Source organism: Platalea leucorodia (genome assembly GCF_965183815.1).
Source record: "Platalea leucorodia genome assembly, chromosome: 13".
Lineage (NCBI taxonomy): Eukaryota > Metazoa > Chordata > Aves > Pelecaniformes > Threskiornithidae > Platalea > Platalea leucorodia.
Window position 1 is genome coordinate 17,397,640 of NC_138835.1, and position 21,061 is coordinate 17,418,700.

At 53.5% G+C, this 21,061-nt stretch overlaps 1 protein-coding gene across 1 annotated transcript in view; it reads right to left on the reverse strand.

The window, feature by feature from the left end:
• Positions 1–15,927, reverse strand: part of CDH22 (cadherin 22) — a 57,114-nt gene extending 41,187 nt beyond the window's left edge. The window contains exons 1-2 of the mRNA XM_082325822.1: positions 15,702–15,927; positions 10,333–10,627 (exon numbers count right to left, since the gene is read on the reverse strand). Of these exons, the coding sequence (XP_082181948.1) occupies positions 10,333–10,627; positions 15,702–15,926 (520 nt within the window). The 5' untranslated portion in view covers position 15,927. The remainder of the gene's footprint in view (positions 1–10,332; positions 10,628–15,701) is intronic.
• Between the last annotated feature and the right edge of the window lie 5,134 nt (positions 15,928–21,061).

Here is a 21,061-nt window from a genome sequence, read left to right on the forward strand (position 1 = left end):
ACACTGCTGCAAATGCCCCTTTTGTCCTGCAGAGTGGCAGGAGGGACCAGACCATAGGCCACCTCAGGACCTGCTCTCCAGGAGATCACTGGTCTGAACAGCTGGGAGCTTTTCTCCCAGCAGATTTATGCTGGGAAGGAGCTGGGGACGAGATGTTATCACCACAGCTGCCCCTTTCCTGTCAGCACGGAGCAACATGGTCACTGCCAGCCTGGTAAAGGGACCTCCCAGCCAGGGCCTGATCCACACTGCAGCACCACATCTCTGCAGCAGACAGACCTGCAAAGGGGCGACAGCCATGGGAGAGGAAAGGCTTTCGCTTGCCCAGAGCCAGACACAGCACCATGTCCTCATGCTCTACACGTAGCAGGGCAGGAGGACTATAAATTGGATAAAAGTCCATCAAATGTCTGCAATTAAGTTATTGATTTTCAACGCTGCCTCCTTAAACTGGGTGCTTCACTCCAGCTATCCCTCTGGTGGCTTTAATTTGACATCATGTTCAACTTGACAAAAGCAGAACCCAGGACATGAGAATGGGGCCAGCAGCAAAGGGGCCGAGATCTACAGAAACAGCAGAAGGGAGGAAGGAGGGGAAGCACAATCCTACCTGCAGACACCTCTGAGAAAGGAGATGGTGTGACCGAAGACCTGTGAGGACAGGCTACCCAGTTCCACCTCTAGCACCAGACTCAGAGCATCCCTGCCCCAGAGGTCAAGCACTGGCACCAGTGCTCCTCTCTGGTGAGATGAGGTGTGGAATGAGAAGGCGGCCCTGAGCTGCTCATAGGAAAGATCAAACCAACTGGGAAACTCCCTGCTGCAAGATACTGCCAGAGCCAAGAGCTGACAAGGCTGGCAAAGAAGCTGCTAATTTATAATGGACAAGATCCCCCAAGTATGATTGCAGTTAAAAGGTAGGTTTTGCTTCAGAAATTACTCCAGGGCACAAGACCAGCCCAAACTGAAGGGGCCAGGAGAGAGCATTTCACAGCTCACAATGCTGCATCCAGCACCTCTTAGAGCTGCTGTGCCACCAGCTGAGGACCAGAGGTACCACACTCTGGTCCAGAAACTCTTCTGTTCTACAGTGCATCCATCCATATGCTGCAAAGAATCTCACAGGCTGCTCTTGGCTAGACCCGTGTCATGAATAACCCAGAGCCAGGCTTACTACTAGTTGTCAGCATCTGCATCGAGACCCATTACATGCCCAAACACCAGAGGTACACATGAAGTCAGAAGCAGCCTCTGTTCCCACATCACAGTGGGCAGAAATGGAACCATCCAGATGGAGGATGAGGACCTCCAGTCCCTGGTGCCTTCCTCTTCCCCTGTCAGGAGACCACAAGCCCACAGCTTGCAGGCAAGCCAGACAGACAGGGTGCTTCTGCACCAGCCCAGCCTGGACTCAGGCAGGAGACGAGACAGCAGAGATAGCAATGCTGCTGTGAGCAGCTTGGATGCACATGCTCCCCCCAGTCTAGTTCACTTCTGATCTCCTGGAAAGGGTGTTCACTGAAGGAAATGAGCAGCTACCATGGTTGCTTCTCATTCTCCCTGGCCATATTCTCAGAGCTGCAGCTCTGCTGATAACATGAGAATCCCCCTCATCGGTCTTCAGCAACAAGCTAGTTTGAGTTGACTTATTTATGCTCTGCTGTTTCCAGTAAAGTTATAGTGCATCCCTGCCAGGCACATCCAGGTTACACCACAGCAACACTAGCTCCCTGCTTTGCAAACAACTGTTTAAGAAATACTATTGCTGCATTTCCTTGAAAGGTTCTGTCCTGCCCCCTCCACCCCCTGCCTGCAATCACACAACTCTTTCACCAGGTATGAGCCAGGGCAGATCACCCCCACAGCAGCACCTGCTCTGCACATCCTCAGGCACACTGGCACGTTCCCTTGGGAAGCTTCTGATCAGAAAGCTGAGAAGGAAGGGATCAGAGAAGGGAAAGTACATGGCACCGGGGTCTCCAAGCACCCCTTGCAGCAGAGAAGCCCTGCTAGGGATGCCAGAGGTGCCAAAGTCTGAGAATCAGAAAAAGCAGCACTTGCCCCTGGCAACAGGTAGGGCTCCCTCTGTGCCCAGCCTGGCAGCAACCAGCTGAGAGTCTATGTCCAGTGTCCACAGCAGCACCCACTCGTGCACCTGCACCCTATAGCACCCATCACCACCACAGGGAGAACCTGTTGACCTTGCACAAACATCCTACACTCCAAGAACCACTTGCTCTTGCCTAGGGACCTCAGAGGCAAAGGGGCAGGAGATCCAAAACTCATCCGCACGTACACGAGCCCATCAGAGTTATTTGCCTGCACTTGCCCTGTATACAATATAACTTGCATCAGGACTGCATGCATGCAGACAGAGTAAGTGCCCCAAGGGCTGTGCCACAACCCTCTATCCCAGCCATCCCAGTGCTGTCACCCCACAGGTGCCAGCCCAGTGATCACTGAAGAGGGGGGCTAGCCACTAAAAGTTTGCATCAGGCTCTGCATCTCATGCTCTTTCTCCCCAGATGCATTCACGCAATTGCATAATTCATCTACTAATCCATCCCTAGCAAACGAACAGCTATACTCCTCGTGTTCCAGTGTTATACCTGAACATTGCAAAACTGCATCAGTGCCAGAGGTGGGTTTTGTTTCTCCATTTTAAGCCATGCCCTGGACAAGCCAGGCAGGTTGCTGCTCTCGGTTTTCCAATGCCAGCACAGAAGGCTCCTGGCCCATGGGGCTGCCTCCGGCTGCTGGGTGCTCCCAAGCACTGGAGCAACAGGGCTGCGGGGTGGCAGATCCGGGCTGCTGAGTCCCAGGTGTGAGCCCCATGTTTGGGACCAGCACTTTCCGCTCTAGTTCAAGGGGAAACCAAGCACCATGAGGAGCATTGCAGCAAAGCACCTTCAGCTCAGAGGCAGCAGGATCATGGCATATTGCCCTTAGGCTGAAGCCAGCAACCCTGAAGGTGATGAAGGTTCTGCCCTTCCCCACCTGCTCTCAGAGCATCTCATTAACAGATGAGCAACAACAGGCAGGTAGGGAACATTAACCCCATTTTGTGCCTTGACTTCTAGTCTGTGAAGATGCAACGCAGCCTGCTCAAGGTCATCTATCTGATATCAGGAATCTAGGAGTCCAACTTTCCAGCATCCTCTCTTAAACCCCACTTACCCTCTTCCACCCTTCCATCATCCTCTTTCAATCTGAAGAACAAAGGTCTTGAATTCCAGTTTAACTTAATCCTCTCATTCCTCTTTCCAGGAACACTGGCTCCCACCACTGCTCTGATATTATTCCCTGCTCTCCAAGTATAGCACTGCCCACAGCAAGTACAGCATGTACGACTTTTATTTAGTTTTTTGGCATGTGTCTTAGCCATAAAAGATATGATAAAATCTAAGCATCCATCACATACTGTATAACCCACCTCCCATAACCAGGAAGCCTGAACTCATATCCAGAGAGATAATTAGACACGTAAAACAAGGTAAAGACCTCAGTTCCTCCCCTGGCCAGCTCACCCCACAGAACCAGAGGAAACCAACAATTTTACATAAAGATTAATGAGCCAGAGGAAATGGGGGGTGAAGACCCTCACTCCCAGAGCAATCCTCTCCCACAGCTCGCCTGCGGGGCTGGGTGCAGGAGGGGACACAGACCCTGGCTGCCAGCCATCCTCTGGCTTCATGGGCCCTGCCTGGGCTGTCCCAGTTCTGCAACCTCAGCCATCCTGGAGACCTGCCATGGACATCAGCCAGCCCTTGACTCCGCAGGCTGGGGAGAATAATCCCATCTCTACTGCACCCAGCAGGAAGCTGGGATCAGCAGCGCAGAGAGGGGCTGCCAGCACCGAAAGGTGCCTGGAGATGCCCCTGTGAACCCTTTTGCAAGGCCCTTTCCCGCTGTGGCCGTAAGCGCAGAGATCAGCCCCACTCAGCTGCCCCTGCTGCAGCACGCTGCCATGCAGAGGTGTCCTCAAGGCTGGCCTGGCAAACAGCAGCTCCAAGTGCCTGGGCTTGGATGGACAGGGCTCTGCAGAGCACCTTTGAAATACTAATGCAGACCTGTCCTAGCATCCATCACCCACTTCCCCGCAGGACCTAGAGCTGCTGGGGCCAGTTTCAGCGATCCTGGGAGGTGCCATCTGCCTGCACACAGAAGGCTAATGGCTCCAGACCACTTACTATGCCACTCATTCCAAACATGTTTAGTTAGAAGAAATGTCGACAGGCAAACTCCAAATACATCCAAGAGTAAAGAAGCCCTGCACTGAATGCACAAGCAAGCCGACAGGACCTGTCACTTCCCCAGGGACAGAAGTACAGCCAGGCTCCAGGCTGCAGAGAGGTAAACAGGTAGCAGGAAAAGCCAACGCTTCCTAAATTTGACTGCCCCTCCTCATAGCAGCCTTCACCCCTTCCATGATGCAGGTAGGAGCCTCCAGCTGCTCTCCAGACCAGCTCTGGGGCTGCAGCCTGCACCTCCAACTCAGACTAAGTGCAAAGGACAACTCTCTACCCATGCTTAGAGCACCTTTCTGTGCAGATCCGGCTAGCTCCAGGACAGCACATGGTCATTTCAGCCCTGCAGGATATAAAGGACCCTGAGAGGACTGCTTTCTCATGCAAAGCCACATGCCCTGGACTCATGCCAGAGTGCAGCACTCGCATCTCAGGGACCTGGTTGGTGTGGGGGGCAGCTGAGATTTTTATAAACAATGCAATTTACAGCTTTTGTCTTGCCCAACACATGCAGTGGCTGATGCACCCCAGAACCAAGCAGGCAGGACATCAGGGAAGAAAATAAACCAGAGGAGCTTAAAAATTACTGGAGCAGAATTGAGTTTCTTGCAATCTCAGGAACATTCTGACTTGGTAGAAAGCCAAATCCGACCCAGAGGAGATTCACTGCAGAGCCCTCATGCCCCGCAGGACAAGCCCAAGGGAGCTAATCTGGATGTGGTGGAATCACTCAAACATACAACTGTGGAAACATCCTTTGGGGTGCCTGGCCAGAGAAACCCATTGCACAAGGCACCCCAGCCTGTGGCACCAAGCAGGTAAACATGGTGCCTTGGGGAGTAAACCAAAGCATTAAATTAAGGGGGCACAGGTTCCCTGAGGGGCTTAGCACGTGCAGACTGGATGCAGAGTAGGTGTAGCAGGTGCTCAGATGTGCAGGGCAGAGGGCTCAGAGCTTGCACCATGACCAAGAGCACCATGCTGAAGGGGAAGGGGTGTTCTCACGGAGGACCAACAGGCAGGGCAAGCCCCAGCTCCCAGCTACTTGCTGCCCCAGTAGCTTCCACATGCACACAAGTGTTTTGAGCACTTTCTATCAAGGAAAAAAAAAAAAAAAAAAGATCAGACTGCCTGCAAGCATTCTGGCTGCATGTTAAACAAAGTATTTTTCTCTGCTTCCAGCATGGAGATTAAACAATTTCTCTCACGATAATCACTTCTGCATTGAGCCAGCTTTGTGCTAGAGTCAGGGCTTGACCCCAAGTTTCTGTCTGTACAGCCAAATCGTCTCTAATCTGGACTTGGTGCTACACAGAGAAATAAGGAGAGCAAAATGCACCAAGGGAGGAGTGATGTTCTGATGAAAGGATGCACATTTCCTAGGACATCCCTCACTCCGGGCTCCGCATGCTCCCCAAACAGCCCAGAAGCCAGCTCTGCACTGCAACACCCACTCTGTGCAACGGAGTTGTCTTGCAGGAGGCAGCATGTGCTGGATTTGGGCTCATGCCTGTGTGCGGCAGACAGCTGTTAAGCAGACCCCAGGGAGCTCAGGAAGGGAACCTGAGCTAATTTTAGCATCTCCTGTTACAAGGTGAAGCTCCTGCAGTTCCCAGGCAGTTGGCTGGGTCCCATCCTACCTTCTTCTGCAGCTCCAGGTCTCTTCCTAGTCTCCTTCCTAGTCTCTGCTCAACTCAGGCATTTTGGAGAGATCTGCACTGGGGTACCCACACAGAGGCTGAGCCTCAGGTGCCAGTACAGAGCAGCCTGCAGTTTCTTCTTGAGGTGACAGGACAGCAGTGGGTCTGCAGCTCAGGACCCATCCTGCAGACAGACTGCTCCTTGGCTAGTCCGCATGCATGCGTGGCAGCTGGCTGTCCTAACCTGGCAGCAGGCACAGGGGGAGTTAGCGAAAATGCTCCCAGGCAGCACCACCAGCCCCTGCCTTCCTCTGCCCAGGTGGACCCAGTGCATTGCCTCCAGCAGCTGCTGCCAGCCTGGGGGCAGGACAAGGGCCTGCTCCTTCTGGGGGGCTGAGCAGGGAGAGCCCTCTGCCCTGCTGCAGCTCCAGCTGCCATCCCTGCCAGCCTCACACAGCACCAGGTCAAACCTGCCTCCTCTGCACTCCGACAGTTACATTCAATGACTCTGTGCCCTGCTGTCTGCAAAACGGTCCTCAGCAGCTGCGCTATTTCTCCTGATGCCTCAGCAGCCCCTGACCAGATGAGGTTTCCAGAGATAAGTCATTTGAAGCCTGCTCTTACAGCTGGTCCTGCCATGCCAAGGGAGCCCAGGTTGGGTCAACTTCGATTTTGGATGTGCTTCCTCAAAGTGCAGGAGCTCAGTGCCAGCCTCAGGCCTGTGCTCTCTGTGCAGAAAACACAGACTTCTGCAGGGGCATAGCACATGCTCAACCTGGCTCCATGGGCTGGGGGTTAGCTCCATGCACCACCTCTGCCCCTGTCGTGGCAGACAGACACTGAAGCTGACTAAACCCACAGAAACCACCCACAGCTGAAGAAATCCCCAAGCTGAAATGGATTGCTGGCTGGGAGAGTATTAAGAGGATCATCACACATGCTGTGTGTGCTGTGCCGCCTCCTCCTCCATAAGCATCCACTTTGGCAACTGTCAAGACAAGATCCTGGAACAAAGAGGCCTTTAGTCCACCCTGCCTTAGACTTACAGTCTCAAGCAGCACGTAAGCTGTCACTACCGAAATGTGCTGCCCTGGCCCCAGTACAGAGCAAGGGGCAGGTGTGTTGCAAAGCACTGCCAGCTACTCTGTGAGAGTTTGTGCAGTACTCTCTTGTTATTCCCTCTTAGACACTAGGAAATCAAATTACTTTCCCTCCCAATTAGTACTCCTTCATTATGCAAATAGTGTCCTTTGATCTGCTCCCACTGTCACAAAGCAGATCTGACCATATTTGTTTTATTCCTCTTTATGCCCCAGGAAGGTACCCGCCTCTGGGAGCTGGGATTGTGCTTTTAGCAGGGAATGGGGAGCTGCAGCTGATACCTGCCATGAGTGAGAAGAAAAACCACCCGCTTGGGCATCCCCAGGCACAAACCCCAGCAAGGTCTGGGAAGGCAGGAGCATGAGAGGAGGAAGAAGGGGGTCACCCTTCACTTTTCAGGCTGGGCCACGGAGCAAAGGCTGTCAGAGCAGCAGAAACAGGGAATGAACAGGGACAGGGAATGGAGCTGAGACCAGGCATGTTCACCAGCAGGTCCCCAGGCTTTGACCTGGATCTTGATGTATTAATAGCCAATCCAAGCTCCCCCCAAGCTGCCCAGCCTTCCTACCTCTGCTTGGCCAGTACAGAGGATACCTCCATTCACATTCAGGAAGGCAGCAAGGCATGCTCCCCATTCACTCCTATGAAAATACCCCTCAGGTCTAGGGGAGATTATCTGTCCAGCTCAGGGACAGCAAACATCACTACCAATACCAACCACAAAAAAAGCCATGATCACAGCTGCACCAGGCCTTGATGCCACAAAAGGAGTGCTCCCACACAAACAGGGCCTGGCAGAGTATTTCCCATAAGAAAGTCCTGAACCATACCTCCCTGACCCAGGCAGCATCCCACATCCTGCATCCTCAGCCTTTCCTACAGCAGCTGGAGCTGAACTTCACACACTAGATCCATGACCAGCCCCATCTCCCTCTGTGTCCACACCAGGGCCACAGTGGAGGAGCAGGGCAGCTGCTGAACCCCAGAGGGTTGAGGAGAAAGCTACTTCTCAGGCTTGCTTGTTTATGCTTTCACAGGATGTGTCCATCCTGTCCTTTGTGCTACCTGTTCCTGGGCAAAGCACTGGCAAGGTGAGGGAGGACCAGGAGGGAGCTGGGGACTTGCAGCAGCAGCATGTGGGTACCCTCCAGTTCTGCATTCATGCTGCAGGGGACCATGCAGCAGCGCCACTTGAAGATGCTGTGTGAAGCTCTCCCTGCCCTATTAGCTGGGCCATCTCCAGGGCTAGGCTGCTACAGAAGAACCCTTACATTCCCTGGGATGGCCAGGCTACAGAAAGCTCCAAGGTTGGTGCAGGCAGAGATCAGCCTGCTAAGCAGAACAGGCTCTTGGCTCCAGCTCCCCTCTCTGAGCATGCAGCTTGGAAGCACAGCCCACACCATTCACAGCACTTCTCTTTACTTTTAACTTCTGCGTATTTTAATTTGCAGGAATCGCCTCATTTCATGTTGTGAAACAGTGTTTCTTTCTCCCTCTGATCTCCAATTTCGCATAGAAACTGTCTCCTTTGATACGTCTTGTTCACATCGGTCTGATCAGGCAGCTCCATAATTGTTAGTGATTTTTCAAAGAACTGGGATCCTTGTCTAATACTCAGTCTCAAGAATTCCTTCCTTTTTAAATGTTGTTCAGGCAAAATAGATTAATTTCTTTCTTCCCTTTGGGAACAGGATGCCTCCTGCTTTGCTGCCCACGTGCTGTCTTTAATTTCTCCAGGAGCACATGGCTGTAGTTCAAGGGATCACTCTCTGACTCAGGAAAGTATTTGTGCAGGTAAACGGAAAAGGAAGGAGAGCTTGGGATGCCTCAGGAGAGCTTGTTCTCCACTAGTCAACAGAAATCCAGGCAGCAGCAGCTCCTCTGGTGTGGGCAACTCCTGCACATCTGTACCTGCTGGAGGCCATACACCAGTCTCACAATATGCTGCACATTAACCATGGAGAGCCAGAGCTCTGTCCTGAGGCAGCACAGACCTGAGCACCATCTCCTGCACTCTGCTTCCAGGATGCCTCTTCAGCCAGACCTTCCTGCACAAGCACAGCAGGATCTGGCAGTTTGTCTGACCTGCCGAGCCCCTCCTGCTGCTCAGCCCTGCTCCCCCAGCCCTGCCCCCCCCAGGGGCTCTCCATCCCAGAGTTCTGTCACTGGCACTGCCACTCTCCCCCTTGCTGACTCATCCCTTGCTGACAGCATTGGGGACCTGCCTTATCTTTGATGTCAGTCAGTCTTTTGCAGGCTGTCTTCTACCTTGATGCAGCCTTTGGAGAACAGTGCTTTATAGTTCTCTGCCTGCAGGGCATGCTGGCACGTGCAGTCTGCTACACACTCTGGCTAGTCAATGGGGGATAACAGATAGCCTGATGTGGACGGGGAACAGTGTGATGTTCTGGCCAGTGCAGCAAGCCAGCCACTCTCCCTGGACTTGAGCTGCGCTCAGCAGCATGGGAACCCACCATCAGGCCAGCACAGGGAGCAAGCAGCAATACTGCAGCTCGTGCATCACCTTCCTGTACCCCTCCCGATGCTCAGGTGAGCACAAAGCTCACTGCCCCCCTCCGCCATCCCTGAGGGGATGGACTCATGCAGTCTTGTGGCACACATCCCAGCCTGGCCCACAGCACTTCAGCGAGGCTGATCACCAATGAGCTTCAAAGATGCCTGGTAGCAAGGGGATGGGCAGGCTAACAGTAACACGGGGAAGCCACACTTCTGTCACAGGGGACAGGGATTCCCCAATCTCAGCCAACAATGCCTGGCCCCTTGGAGGAAGGACAGAAGTCAGGTGAGAGGGGCTCGGCAGTGCTGCATGCAGATGCAAAAGGGGCTGGGCTGGGCAGCCGCGGGGCTCTGGAGGGCAGCAAAGCAGCACACAGAGAATGGCCTGAGGAGGGGCTGGGGCACAGGCAGGCGGAGAGGGAGAAACCCCACTCAGGCTAATCTGAGCCACAGGCAGCCGTGAGCCCCTCGGCAGGCAAGGGCTCAGTCCATGCCCCCTGCCCCCCCGCAGCGTTTGGGAGCGAGGGGGCTGTGCAAAACCAGGGTAAATGCACAGCGGGCAGCTGGCACCATCACGACCTGTCTTCAGGGCACAGCTTAGGGCTGAGACTGAGCGCTCAGCTACAGGCTGGCAATCAGCTCAGAGGATTTATTCACTTGTTTTCCTTAAGCCACCTTATTTATTTTTCCCTTTTGGCTCCCTAGCTCTGGTCTCAGCTGGAATCCTTAGGATTTGCAGGTGGTTTTGCAGGGTACAGCAGGCTCAAGGTTTGACAGGAGAGGCATGCAGGTTTCCCAACCCACCTCCTCCCACCCAGGAGACCTACCGACGGGGGACAGCTCAGCCACACTGCCGATGTAGGGCCCCTCCAGGAAGCGTGGCTCGCTGTCGTTGATGTCCTGCACCTTGATGATGAACTCTGACTCAGGCTCCAGCAGCTGGTCCGTCTGCCGGTCTCGGGCCTGAGCCCGCAGTGTGTAGAAGGTTTTCTGCTCCCGGTCCAGGCGCTCGGTGGCATGGATGTCACCTGTGATCTCATCGATGAGGAAGATAGTCCCTGCGCCCTCCCCGGAGATCGTGTACTTGATGGAGCCGTCCCCCTCATCTGAGTCCGAGTGGATCTGCCAGGGAAAGAGGGAGAGGGTGGGAGCAGGCTGGGGCCATGCTTGTGCCCCCACAGCCGAGAGCACATGGGTGTGGAGCCCCAGTGCAAGGTGCCCATGGTCCCTGCATGATGCCCATCTGCTCTCTCTACTACTGCTGGACTGGAGAGCAGCACAGAGGACCACCAAATGATGCCTGTGCATGGAGGAAGGCCCAATAAACCAGAACTTCAGTCCTGCCTATGCCACCATACGCTCGGCAGATCACAAACCCTGCCAGTACCCACCCACACCACAAACCAAGGGACAAAACCCACCACTATGAGGTTAGGAGATGCTGGAAAAGGGAAGGACAATTTAACAGCACTCCAGAAAAAGAGGCTGTAGGCAAGGACCCAGGACCCTGTCAGTGTAGGATCACTTCTCCCAAACTGCACAGCAGACCGGGGTGTAAAGGCAGCTCACCACCAGCATCTGTCCCCATCTACCCAGCCAGCTGCCCAAAGCCCATCCTCATCTGCCAGCTCTGCTCCAGCCACAGCCACCCTCCGTTTTCTGGGCAGTCAGCGCTGACAAGTCTCCTTGCCTGAGAGCTCACACGCTTGCTGCAGATCTGTATTGGGTTTATGTGGCAAGGTAGCAGGGCAGTCAGCCCCTCACAACATCACACCCAGAGCCCCCGACCTGAGCAAAGCCTGCAGGAGAATGTGATAAATTAGGCCTGTGTTCAGAATGAAAAACAGACCCTGGGGAAAATGCTTTTGTAGCCAATCCCCGCTTCATTTTCTAATTAAGACAACATTCGAAATTAGGAAAAGAAAGGGTAAACAGCAGCTCCCCACAGACCAGGAGCTGACTGGAATTCAGGCCAGACGTCCAGAGATAATTTTACTGGTGGCATTAAACTGAGTTATGAGGTTTTTACAATCCAGCCACTTATGAGAAATCTATTAACAGTAACTGGACAGGCAGAATGCGTCTTGACAGAGAGCAGCATGGGCATTAATTGGGACAATCCATAATGGGACAGGCCCCCGGAAAGGTTTCATCAGCTGCTTTCATTTGCTTCCTACAATTTCTGCTTCGTATCAGCAGAGTCTTGTGTCCCCCCCTCCCAAAAAAAGAAAAACGCCGCCCATTAATCGGCTAATGAAATATGAAAATGTTTATGGGCCATTCAATCTTCCAAACTGCAGTTCTATAATCCACCTTTCAGACATACAGCTCTACCAGCGAGAATTTATACCAGAGCTGCCTCTTTTTTTATGATGCCTTCATTATATTTGTCTTGTTAGATACAGTTTATATATTTATTTCATGAGTGAGGGGCCCACGCATTAGACAATTTAATGCATTTTACACAACATTCACATATTACTGCCCATGTTGAAACATTTCCCAAGGCTTGCCTGGGAAGGAGACCTTCACTCAGCTAGCAAATGGGGCTGTGAGCCCAGCAGTGCTCTGGGACCACTGCGGCAGCTTGGCCGCAGACCTCCTGGGGCAGCACCTCTCGGAAAGTGCCTACAGGGATGGTCTGCCCTGGTCTGCAGGAGCATCCTGCCCTGGAGATCCCACCCCAGCCCTCCCTGCTGGCTGCTGGAGAGCTTGCTGCCCGCTCCACTGTACAATCCTCTCCCTAATGTTCACTACTACTCTGCTAGAGATCAGGCTTTTCAGAAAGAAAAAGGTGCACCTGGTCTGTACAGCACAGGTAACAAACCTGCATTTTTCTGCTGAACACCAGGCTCATGATTAATAATTAGGCCAGAGAGAAACCATCCAGCACCTCTTCCCAGAAGCACACTGAGCTCTCAGCACATCCTCTTTACATATTTGCTCATTGCTGACTGCTCAGAGCAGACACCAGCATCCCTGCAAACTGGAATGCTAGGAAGAAAAATGGAGCCTGGGCTCAAGGGGCTGTAGAGATGATTGATTTACAAGGGAAGATTAAAAGAGCTAAATCTGTGCTGCTTGACTAAACAACAACTAATGGGGGAGGGCTGGATAACAGACTACAGATATCTGAGGGGAGATGCCACAGGGCCAGACCACATCCCAGGGATGCTCTCTCCTGCCCAGCCTCCCCATTACAGCGGGCAGGCTCAGGGAGCACCATGCTCCCATGCAGGCTTGGGGACCCCTGCTGCCACCAGGCATGGCAGGTGAGTGAAGTTGGGCAGCCCTGGCATGGTGCAGCCCCATGCCGGCCCTGGGGCCCCACTGCACCTTCCCCCAAGCTCCCTCTGGCCCAGGGGCTGCCCGCAGCACTGTGCCCCAGGAGCACAGGCAATCCCCCGCCTGTGGCTTAGCTCCTCCGGTCAAGGACAAGAATGTCCACAGCAGCCAGGGCTGTCCAGAAGGTGGACAAAAGGCTGACCTGTTCAGTCTGTCAAACAGAAAAAATAGTTTCCTTGTCCTAAAAGGATACAACCAGGAATTTTATGAAGCCATTAATTACTTACAAATAATTAAATCAAAATTAAATGTGAACAGAGGTGCACATTCCTTATTAAAAGCAATTAAACAGAAAGCACAGATACACAAATAAAAAATGACTCTAGGGCTGGAAAAGAAAGAAAATCAAATAAAAACTAGCCCGTAATAAAGGCACACTGTTTGCTCCAACTCATAAAGCCCAAGTTCATCAATTTTCTTTAAATATTAGCAACTTAATTAAATCTGCTTTTTTCCCTTTAATCCTCTCCTCTATCTAAAATAGATCTGTCCACATGCAGAAGTTTGTAACTAGTGCTGACCCCATAATTCTATTTAAAACACCCAAAGAAATCCACATCAAACTGACAGCAGCCTCAGGGGAAATTACAGTTGAGAAGAAGGATTAGCTAGAGAACCCAGATTTTATGGAAATGGTATCGGCCCTTTGAAAAGCACATGCAGGTGTGCAAGAGGCATCCACAGAGGGCAAGCCCCAGCTACACCGCAGGGAGCCACGGGTCCCCCGTGCAGGAAGGCTCCCGGACCCACAGGCTGTGCCAGGAGGGCTGGCACACTGCCCTGGGAAGCCAGGGTCCACCCCAGCCCTGGCTGCCCCAGGTGGGCACCCCAGCTTCCCTCAGCCCCAGGGAAAAGCCCGGCCTTGGGTTGCTTTCAGCCCTCAGGAGCAATGTTCACAGGGAATGGTTTTCAGTGTAGACTGGCTGTTTATTCTGAGCAGGGTGGGTGATGCAGTGAATGATGTGGAAAGGGGCTGTAAAATGGGTTAGTTGTAGGCTCCTGGGTTCGTTTTGGAGATGAGGCGGTTGCTAGGCTACCTCTGGAGTTTGACAGGGCCTGATGCTTCGAGTCACTTCCCAGGGGAGCTGTGAATTAGCTGTAACTGCATTGAGCATCGTGGCAGAGGAGTGTGGCTTTCTAGTGTCTGCTGAAATGGACACAAATCACCACTGAAATCCCAGCTGGCCCCTAGCCAAGAAGCCTGTTTTCAAGCCTCCTCCAGACTCATGACGAGACAGCTGAGGCCAGACAGCCCTGCTGCATAAGCTCTTGGGCATTTTCCTTTGGGGAGAGCTCATGCCCCCACAGGGGCAGCTCTAGCTGGCTTGCAGCATGCTCCTCTAGCCCCAACAGCTAGCACTGCCTTCATCAATATACAAATAACACATCCTCCCAACACATGGGAGACAGGGCAGCTTCTCCATAGCTCCCAGAAATGGACAAAGCCGGGCAACCCCAAGGCAAAATGCTCCTTTAGCCTCAGGACACCAGGAGTGGAGGGAGCAGAGGTCAATATCCAGCCTCCCCACGCCCCAGGAGGTTACACACCAGGGAAGCAGCAAGTTCCTAAGGACAGACTCAGTCCTGCCCAGCAAGGCGCTGTTATCTACCAGCAGCTCCAGGTTTGCTGGCACTCCTCTCCATAGGGCGCGCAAGCAATGGCAAGAGCCAGGACAGCATGAATAGCCACCCCCTCGCAGAGAAGAGAGACTGCCAGAGGGAGATCAGGGCTTTTCCAGCACAGGGAGACCAGCGTGCTCCAGTGACCGCTATCACACCTTCTCACAGCAGAGCACACTGGTTACAACAAGCCCGAAACCTCCTAGTGCCTCTCCCTGGAAGTTCATTGGTGCCACTGCCTGTGCAAAGCCCAGCGAGGGTCTGGCCCTGGGAGCAGCACAGTAACACAGTGCAGCTCCCTGCCGGCACCCAGGAGCGCCCGTGGTACAGGCCTGATGGGCATAGCTCCTGGCAAGCCCCAGGAAAGCTCTATCACCAGTGCTGGCCCTCAGGGTCCCTCCAAGCCCCGCACACCCACACCACGCACCTTCCACACCATGCTGTGCAGGCCAGCCTGAGATAACATAAATCCTGCAACAATCTCACTCTGGCCACAAACAAGAGCAGGATTTCCACACAACTAGAGTGGGACATCTCCTCTGCCAGCCCCAGTCTGCAGAGATAATTAGTTAGGAAACAGCCACTGTAGCCTGCAGGTCCCAACAGAGCACAGTCCTTCCAGGACCAGGAGGGAGCCACAGGGAGGGGCCACAAAACAAAATCCAGCACATTATCCCCATGCTGAAAGGGCTACAGGACCAGGGATGGACCATCTTCAGGAAGTTGGGGCTGCACCAATAGCAGCAACTGCTGGGGCAGGAAGGCCCCTTTTGCTACAGCAGCACTTTGGCTCCCAAGACACGGCAGGGACCAGCATGACCAGATGTCCACCCCGCCGGCCCAGCCCAGCCTGCACATCTGCTACAGCCCAGCAGGTTCTCCCACAGAGATGGGGCTGAGCCTTCCCCACTGTCCCCACAACACCCAGAGCTGCAGCCCCACTGTCCCCACCCCAAACACCACGGGAACCCAGCACACAACTGGAAGAACATAGATGTGAATTTTGGTGTGCTCCTGCCCTAGAGTCTCTGGGACCATATTAACCTCACCACCCCCAGCAGGGACTGACCAGGCTCTTGCCATCCCAGTCCACAGAGTACTTCTCTAACCAGACCCCCATAAGCAACCATCATGCAGGCCCTTTCTCCCCTGCCAGGCTCAGCCGTGCTGCCAGCATGCCTTGCTCTGCCACTAGCTTGGTCAGCCCCATGAAGACAAAGAGTTACCTTACCTTCCCCACATACAGCGGCTCCGTGCCCGTGTACTCCTCCACCACAAAGAATTGATTCCAGACCCAGCCACGCTTCACTCTCCCGCCGGCCAGCAGCGCAGGGTCCCCTGGCTGCCCCAGGCCAGGGCCCTCCACTGCGGTGTGCACGGCCCAGGCCCCCAGCTCCTGGATGGCGCAGAACAGCAGCAGCATGGTCCATGAGAAGTCCTGCAGACCCTTCGCCATTGCACTCTAGGAGGCTGCATGAGCAGTAGCTTTTGGACAGGCAACTAGCATTCTTTAGGGAAGAGGAGGAGGAAAGTCCACACTAGCAATGTGGGGTTCACTGGTCAATGCAGAGCATCCCCATCCCTGCTGCATGCTGTGTCCTGCAGCTGGAGCGCTCCTGTCCAAGCAGGCTGGAGTCACATCTGTAACAACAGGTGTCCCAGACTGCCCACTGCTAGCACGGGAGCAGTCAGTGCTGGTGCCTCGCAGGCTGATCCTGGGTCTCCAGAGAAGAGTCTGGCAGCTGTCATTGGCCCCCAGGAGTGAGCTGCACAGCTCTGTGCTCGGCTGCTGCTAGTCTTGCTCGGAAGTGGGGTCACACACAGCCTACTGCCCACCCCGCCAGCAGGCAGGGAGCTCCGCAGTGGTGTGCGGCACACGGGCACCTGTGACTGTCATCCACAGGAAGCGAAGGGAAGCTTTTCCATGTATGGTTTCACAGAGGAGTTAACAGGACGAGCTGCTGTGGCCAACGTCGGCCTGTCCTGTGGTGGCCCCAGACTACTGTACAAGGGGTCTGGCAGCACAGGTGCCTGTGCTGGACATGCAGTTCACAAGCCCATTTGTAACTCCCATCTTCAGGGGGTTGACATCCCAGCACCTAGCAAAGGGTCCTTTGCCCAGCTGATGCCGGTCACTTCCATCCTCTGCTGGCTCATGCAGGGAGGTGCAGGGCAGCTGGCAGCATCCTCAGGAGCCTGGAAAAGGCCAAGGTGTCAGTGCTGGTGTGAGAGCCAGCCTCCGTGCCCTCCCGTGCTGCCCCTGCAGCCTTGGTCAGTATCTCCCACCCTGCCCTGCCCCAGGTGCCCCACAGCAGAGCCCAGACCCACAGGTACTGCTAGAGCAGGGACCCTGGAAGGGAGGGCAGCAAGCTGCAGAGCTCTCACCACTATGAGCATTTGCTCCAGCAGAGACTTGGAGACCAAGGAGCCCACTGTCGAGGGCACCTCCTCACCATGCTGTCCTGGTCACCGAGGGGACTGAGGTCTGCTGCAGGCAGGGGGTCATCGCTGCCCATGCTGGTGGAAGACACGTAGGTAGCAGCCCTGGCCCTGCACAGCTGCTGCTGCCTCTGCACAGGGCTAGACCACACCAGTCCTGCATGCACAGCCAACGCTCATGCTGGGGGAGGTGCTGGCTGTCCAGCCACTGCTGCTAGTCTTCCTGGCAGAAGTTTTCCTGGCATCTCACTTCTGCAGCCATGAGCTAGGAGAAAAGCATCTGTTCAAGGACTCACCATCTGGCTGACTTTAAAGCTAACAGTTTAAGAAAGGGCTCTACAGTAAGCTTCAAGCCACCCACAAGACACTAAGGATAAAGACATGAGACCTGTGGCCAAGGGTAGATTGCATTCAGTGAGCACCTGGGGAGAAGAGGCCTGATCAGGAGATGGGGATGGGTATGCAGCATCCACCTCTCCCTGCACCAACACCCTGAGCTTCCACCAGGGCTCTGCAACACCAGCCACAGCAAGAACTGCTCATGAAACACGCACATCTTCACCGGTTTGCAGAATTAATCTCCTGTCATCTGTTACTCTAAACTGAAGGGGGAAAGAGGACTGGACCATGGTTCACACAGCCCCCTGCATGATTCTAAACAGCCCTAGCAGTTCAGAGCAGAGGCAGCCGGCAAATATTTCCTTAACTCTTCCTTGCCCTTGCCATTCCCCTAGTGTGACCACGCCAACAGGGCAGTTTCCCAAAGCATCCAGTGAGCTGCACTATCATTTCTGTATTTGCCTGCCTGGACAAACACTTACTGAGATACATGAAGCATTAGTGCCAGGCATCATTCTGCACTGCCTATTCATGGTTCACAAGTAGTGTGTCATGCAATGTGCACAAATCTATTCATACACAAGGGCTCACACTCATGTTCCATCCCATGCACAGCTAAGAGCACTCATACACACTGGCGCTCTCTTTTGTCCATATTTGTGCATCATTTGGGTGTACACATGTGTTTTCCCCTCCATGTACACATGCTATATTCCACACACATACACATGTCACCTGTCACATGTGCAAGCCCTGTGCGCTTCATGCTCCAAGGAGCGCAGGGTCTCCACGCAGAAGCCATTCCTGCCACTGCTCCTGAAGGGCCAGCTACTCTTCCCAATCTGGTGAGAACCCCTATCATCAAACATCAAAATATTTAACATTGGAGACTATACCTAGGGGAGTGAGATGACCTGTAGATGGGTGGCAGAGTTGTTCCTTCCCACTGTGAGAAGTCTCACAGGGTAAAGTAACTGCAGCCTTCATTGATCAAACACAGATATAAAGGTCCCCACTCTAGAGCAATGGAGCTGAGGCTGCCCCACCCACAGCAGACTTCAGAGCAAGACATTCACAATGACAATAACAGGACACTTACAAACCTGTTTTATCACACTTACATGGATATCTAGAAGGTACATATAACAAAATATAGCGCACCACTGCCACAAACAGCATCTCTCCAATTTCTCACATCTGGGAAATTTGTGGCTATTTTGGAGTAAGTTCCCCAGACAACGAGAGATGTCAATAAACTGAATAGCACAAGCTGTGCCAGAGCAAGAGCTCCAGGCCAGCACCCAGAGCAAACAATAAGTGCGGGAAGAACACCCTATCCAGTATCTCTGCCCTTGCCACTCTGCAGCACTTTTGCAGGCAATGCCTCCAGATGTGTCCAAAGTCCAAGTACAAATGGGTTGTACCTGGTAAATGCAACTGTCAGAAAGAGAACTTAACAAATAGTCCATTTGTTAATGGACATTTGCACATATTCTCAAGGACTACTACATGAGCAGTGCCTTGGGGAGAGGCAGTTGCCAGCTGCTGAAGTCTCCCACTCTGCCCACCTTGACACCCTCTCCTTGCCATCCAGGCTACTCCACGCTGGTTTATGAAGCCCTGCTCAAAGCCCAACAAGGGAGCGATGCCACTGCCAGAGAGCAGTTTTGCAACAACTGAAGACCTCCTGAACACATGGGGAGGCTAGAAGAAAGCCAGTCCAATGGTGCAAATCTAGGCACTATGAGTAACATCAGCATCCAAGGGCCCCGAGCTGGCAGGAAGGCAGCACGTTGCCCTGGCTGTCTCCAGCACACAGTGCTCAGGGCACACTGCTGGCAGACAGCATCAACACTGGCTCCATGAGGGCAGTAGGAGCCATCCTCATTCCCCTCATCACACCATTTCACACCTGAGTGGCAGCTGCAAGCTGCCAATTTCCTCCATGACCTGACAACTCAAGCCACATACTGGAGCCAGCCCCATATGAACGCAAGGATGGCACTGATACTCATTCAGAAACAGGCACTGTGCCTTTTCTTTCAGTCTTGTTAGAGTTACAGCATATAAATGGAAGTAGCTAAATGCTAAACAGTATCAATAAACCAGTCAAAGCAACAACTGAAACGCACACACTAAAGCAAGGCAGGGAAGAGGAAGCAAGGGCAAAAGATGCTGCAGTGGGCGAGCACAGCTCCAGCAGAGCTGCTCCCCGGCTGGAGGACAAGCTGGCCCCCAGTTCCCAAGGCAACTTGCTCAGCCCTGTTGCATCTGAGCACTCCACAGAGCAGCTACTGCCACGGAGAGGAGAGTCCCGCTGAGCACACATGGGGTGGGTTACCGTTGCTGTGGGAACCACAACCTTGTGTTTAGAGTCTCAGCCATTATTCTTTTTACATTTAACAGACTTCTCATCTTACTGCTGCATCTGAACTAATGTGGTTTGCTGGTGGCTGTCTCACATGTCCAAAGTTCAGCTACACTCAGCTGAGCTGTTTGCATGCTCTTCCTATGGGTAACAATGGAGGCAGCATAACCAAATTTGCCTCGATGCACCTCTAAGACACTCAGGTCCCAGACTGCAAAGCCCATCTGTACAGCCTGTTGTGAGCTCCAGCCTTTGGTACCCAGAGCCACCTAGAAACACTGATCTGTGGCAAGGCTCATTGCCACAAACTGGATTCTTCTCCACCCATAAATTCTCAGCCTGTTTCTCTGCTGTCACAGCTTCAGGCCACAGCTAGGGTCAGTGTCATATCTCTTCTCAGTGTGCACACCTTTCTTTCTGGCTGTCACATCACAGACCTCTTCCAGAGGCAGCAGACCTGAGAGCCCCAAGTCCTGCTTGTGCCCTTGCAGCAGCCTGCACATGCTGCAGCAGCATTCCAAGTACCCCAGGGCTGCAAAGCACCACAGAAGGTCCTGTGCACAGGAACTAAGACTAGCACAACATTTATTTCCCCATGTTATTGAAGACCTTTCACCAACAGCTGGAAGTGCCACTTCTCTCTGCCACACGTGAGCAGCAGAGCCCATAAATAACAAGTGGCAGCTGCTGCTGTTGCAGCCAGAACCAGCCCACAGCACAACATCCCAAGCAGGCAGCAGCATGCAGCTGCAGGTGCACAGCACACATGCACTCACATGGCAGCGTGCCCAGGCACTTGCTGTGCCAGGCAGGCTTTCATGCATGCAATGAAGCACCAGACTCTTGCACCACCCTGGGCTCAGGGTGATGCGTCTCTCCTGCTGCTCTGTCATCCCCACTTCCCAATTATCAGCACAACTCCCCCCCTCCCCTCCCCACAAGAGCTTGTGCAGTTTGTTGGTGTGTATTTGGCACAGCCATACTGTACATCATGTTGACAGTAGAAATTACATCCTGAGCTTATGTTTTACACCGTGCTCTGTCAGAACTCACCGCAGCCCAGTGATCAGGACAAATTGAATAGCATCCCGTCCGTGTCAATATTTATTTCATTTTACAAATGCAGGCTGATGCAGGGGAAAGCAGGCAGGGGGAGGGGGAAGGCACAGGCAGGCAACAGCACATAAAAATAGCACTGTCCAATACATCACAGCCCTACATCTCCAAACTGTACTACTGCCCAACACGGCTGCAGTCCCAGAGCCAGGGCAGTAGTGCCCCAGAAGCCCAGGGGGGAGTGATACCAACCAGAGGCCAGGTGAGTGTCCTGAGAGTGTCCTGAGAGGTCATGCAGTGCTCCCTGTGCCTGCAGCTCTATTGGAAGGACTGCCACACCAGTACTGTTCCTCTGAGACAAGCCCTTATAATCAGCAGAAAGCGCAGAG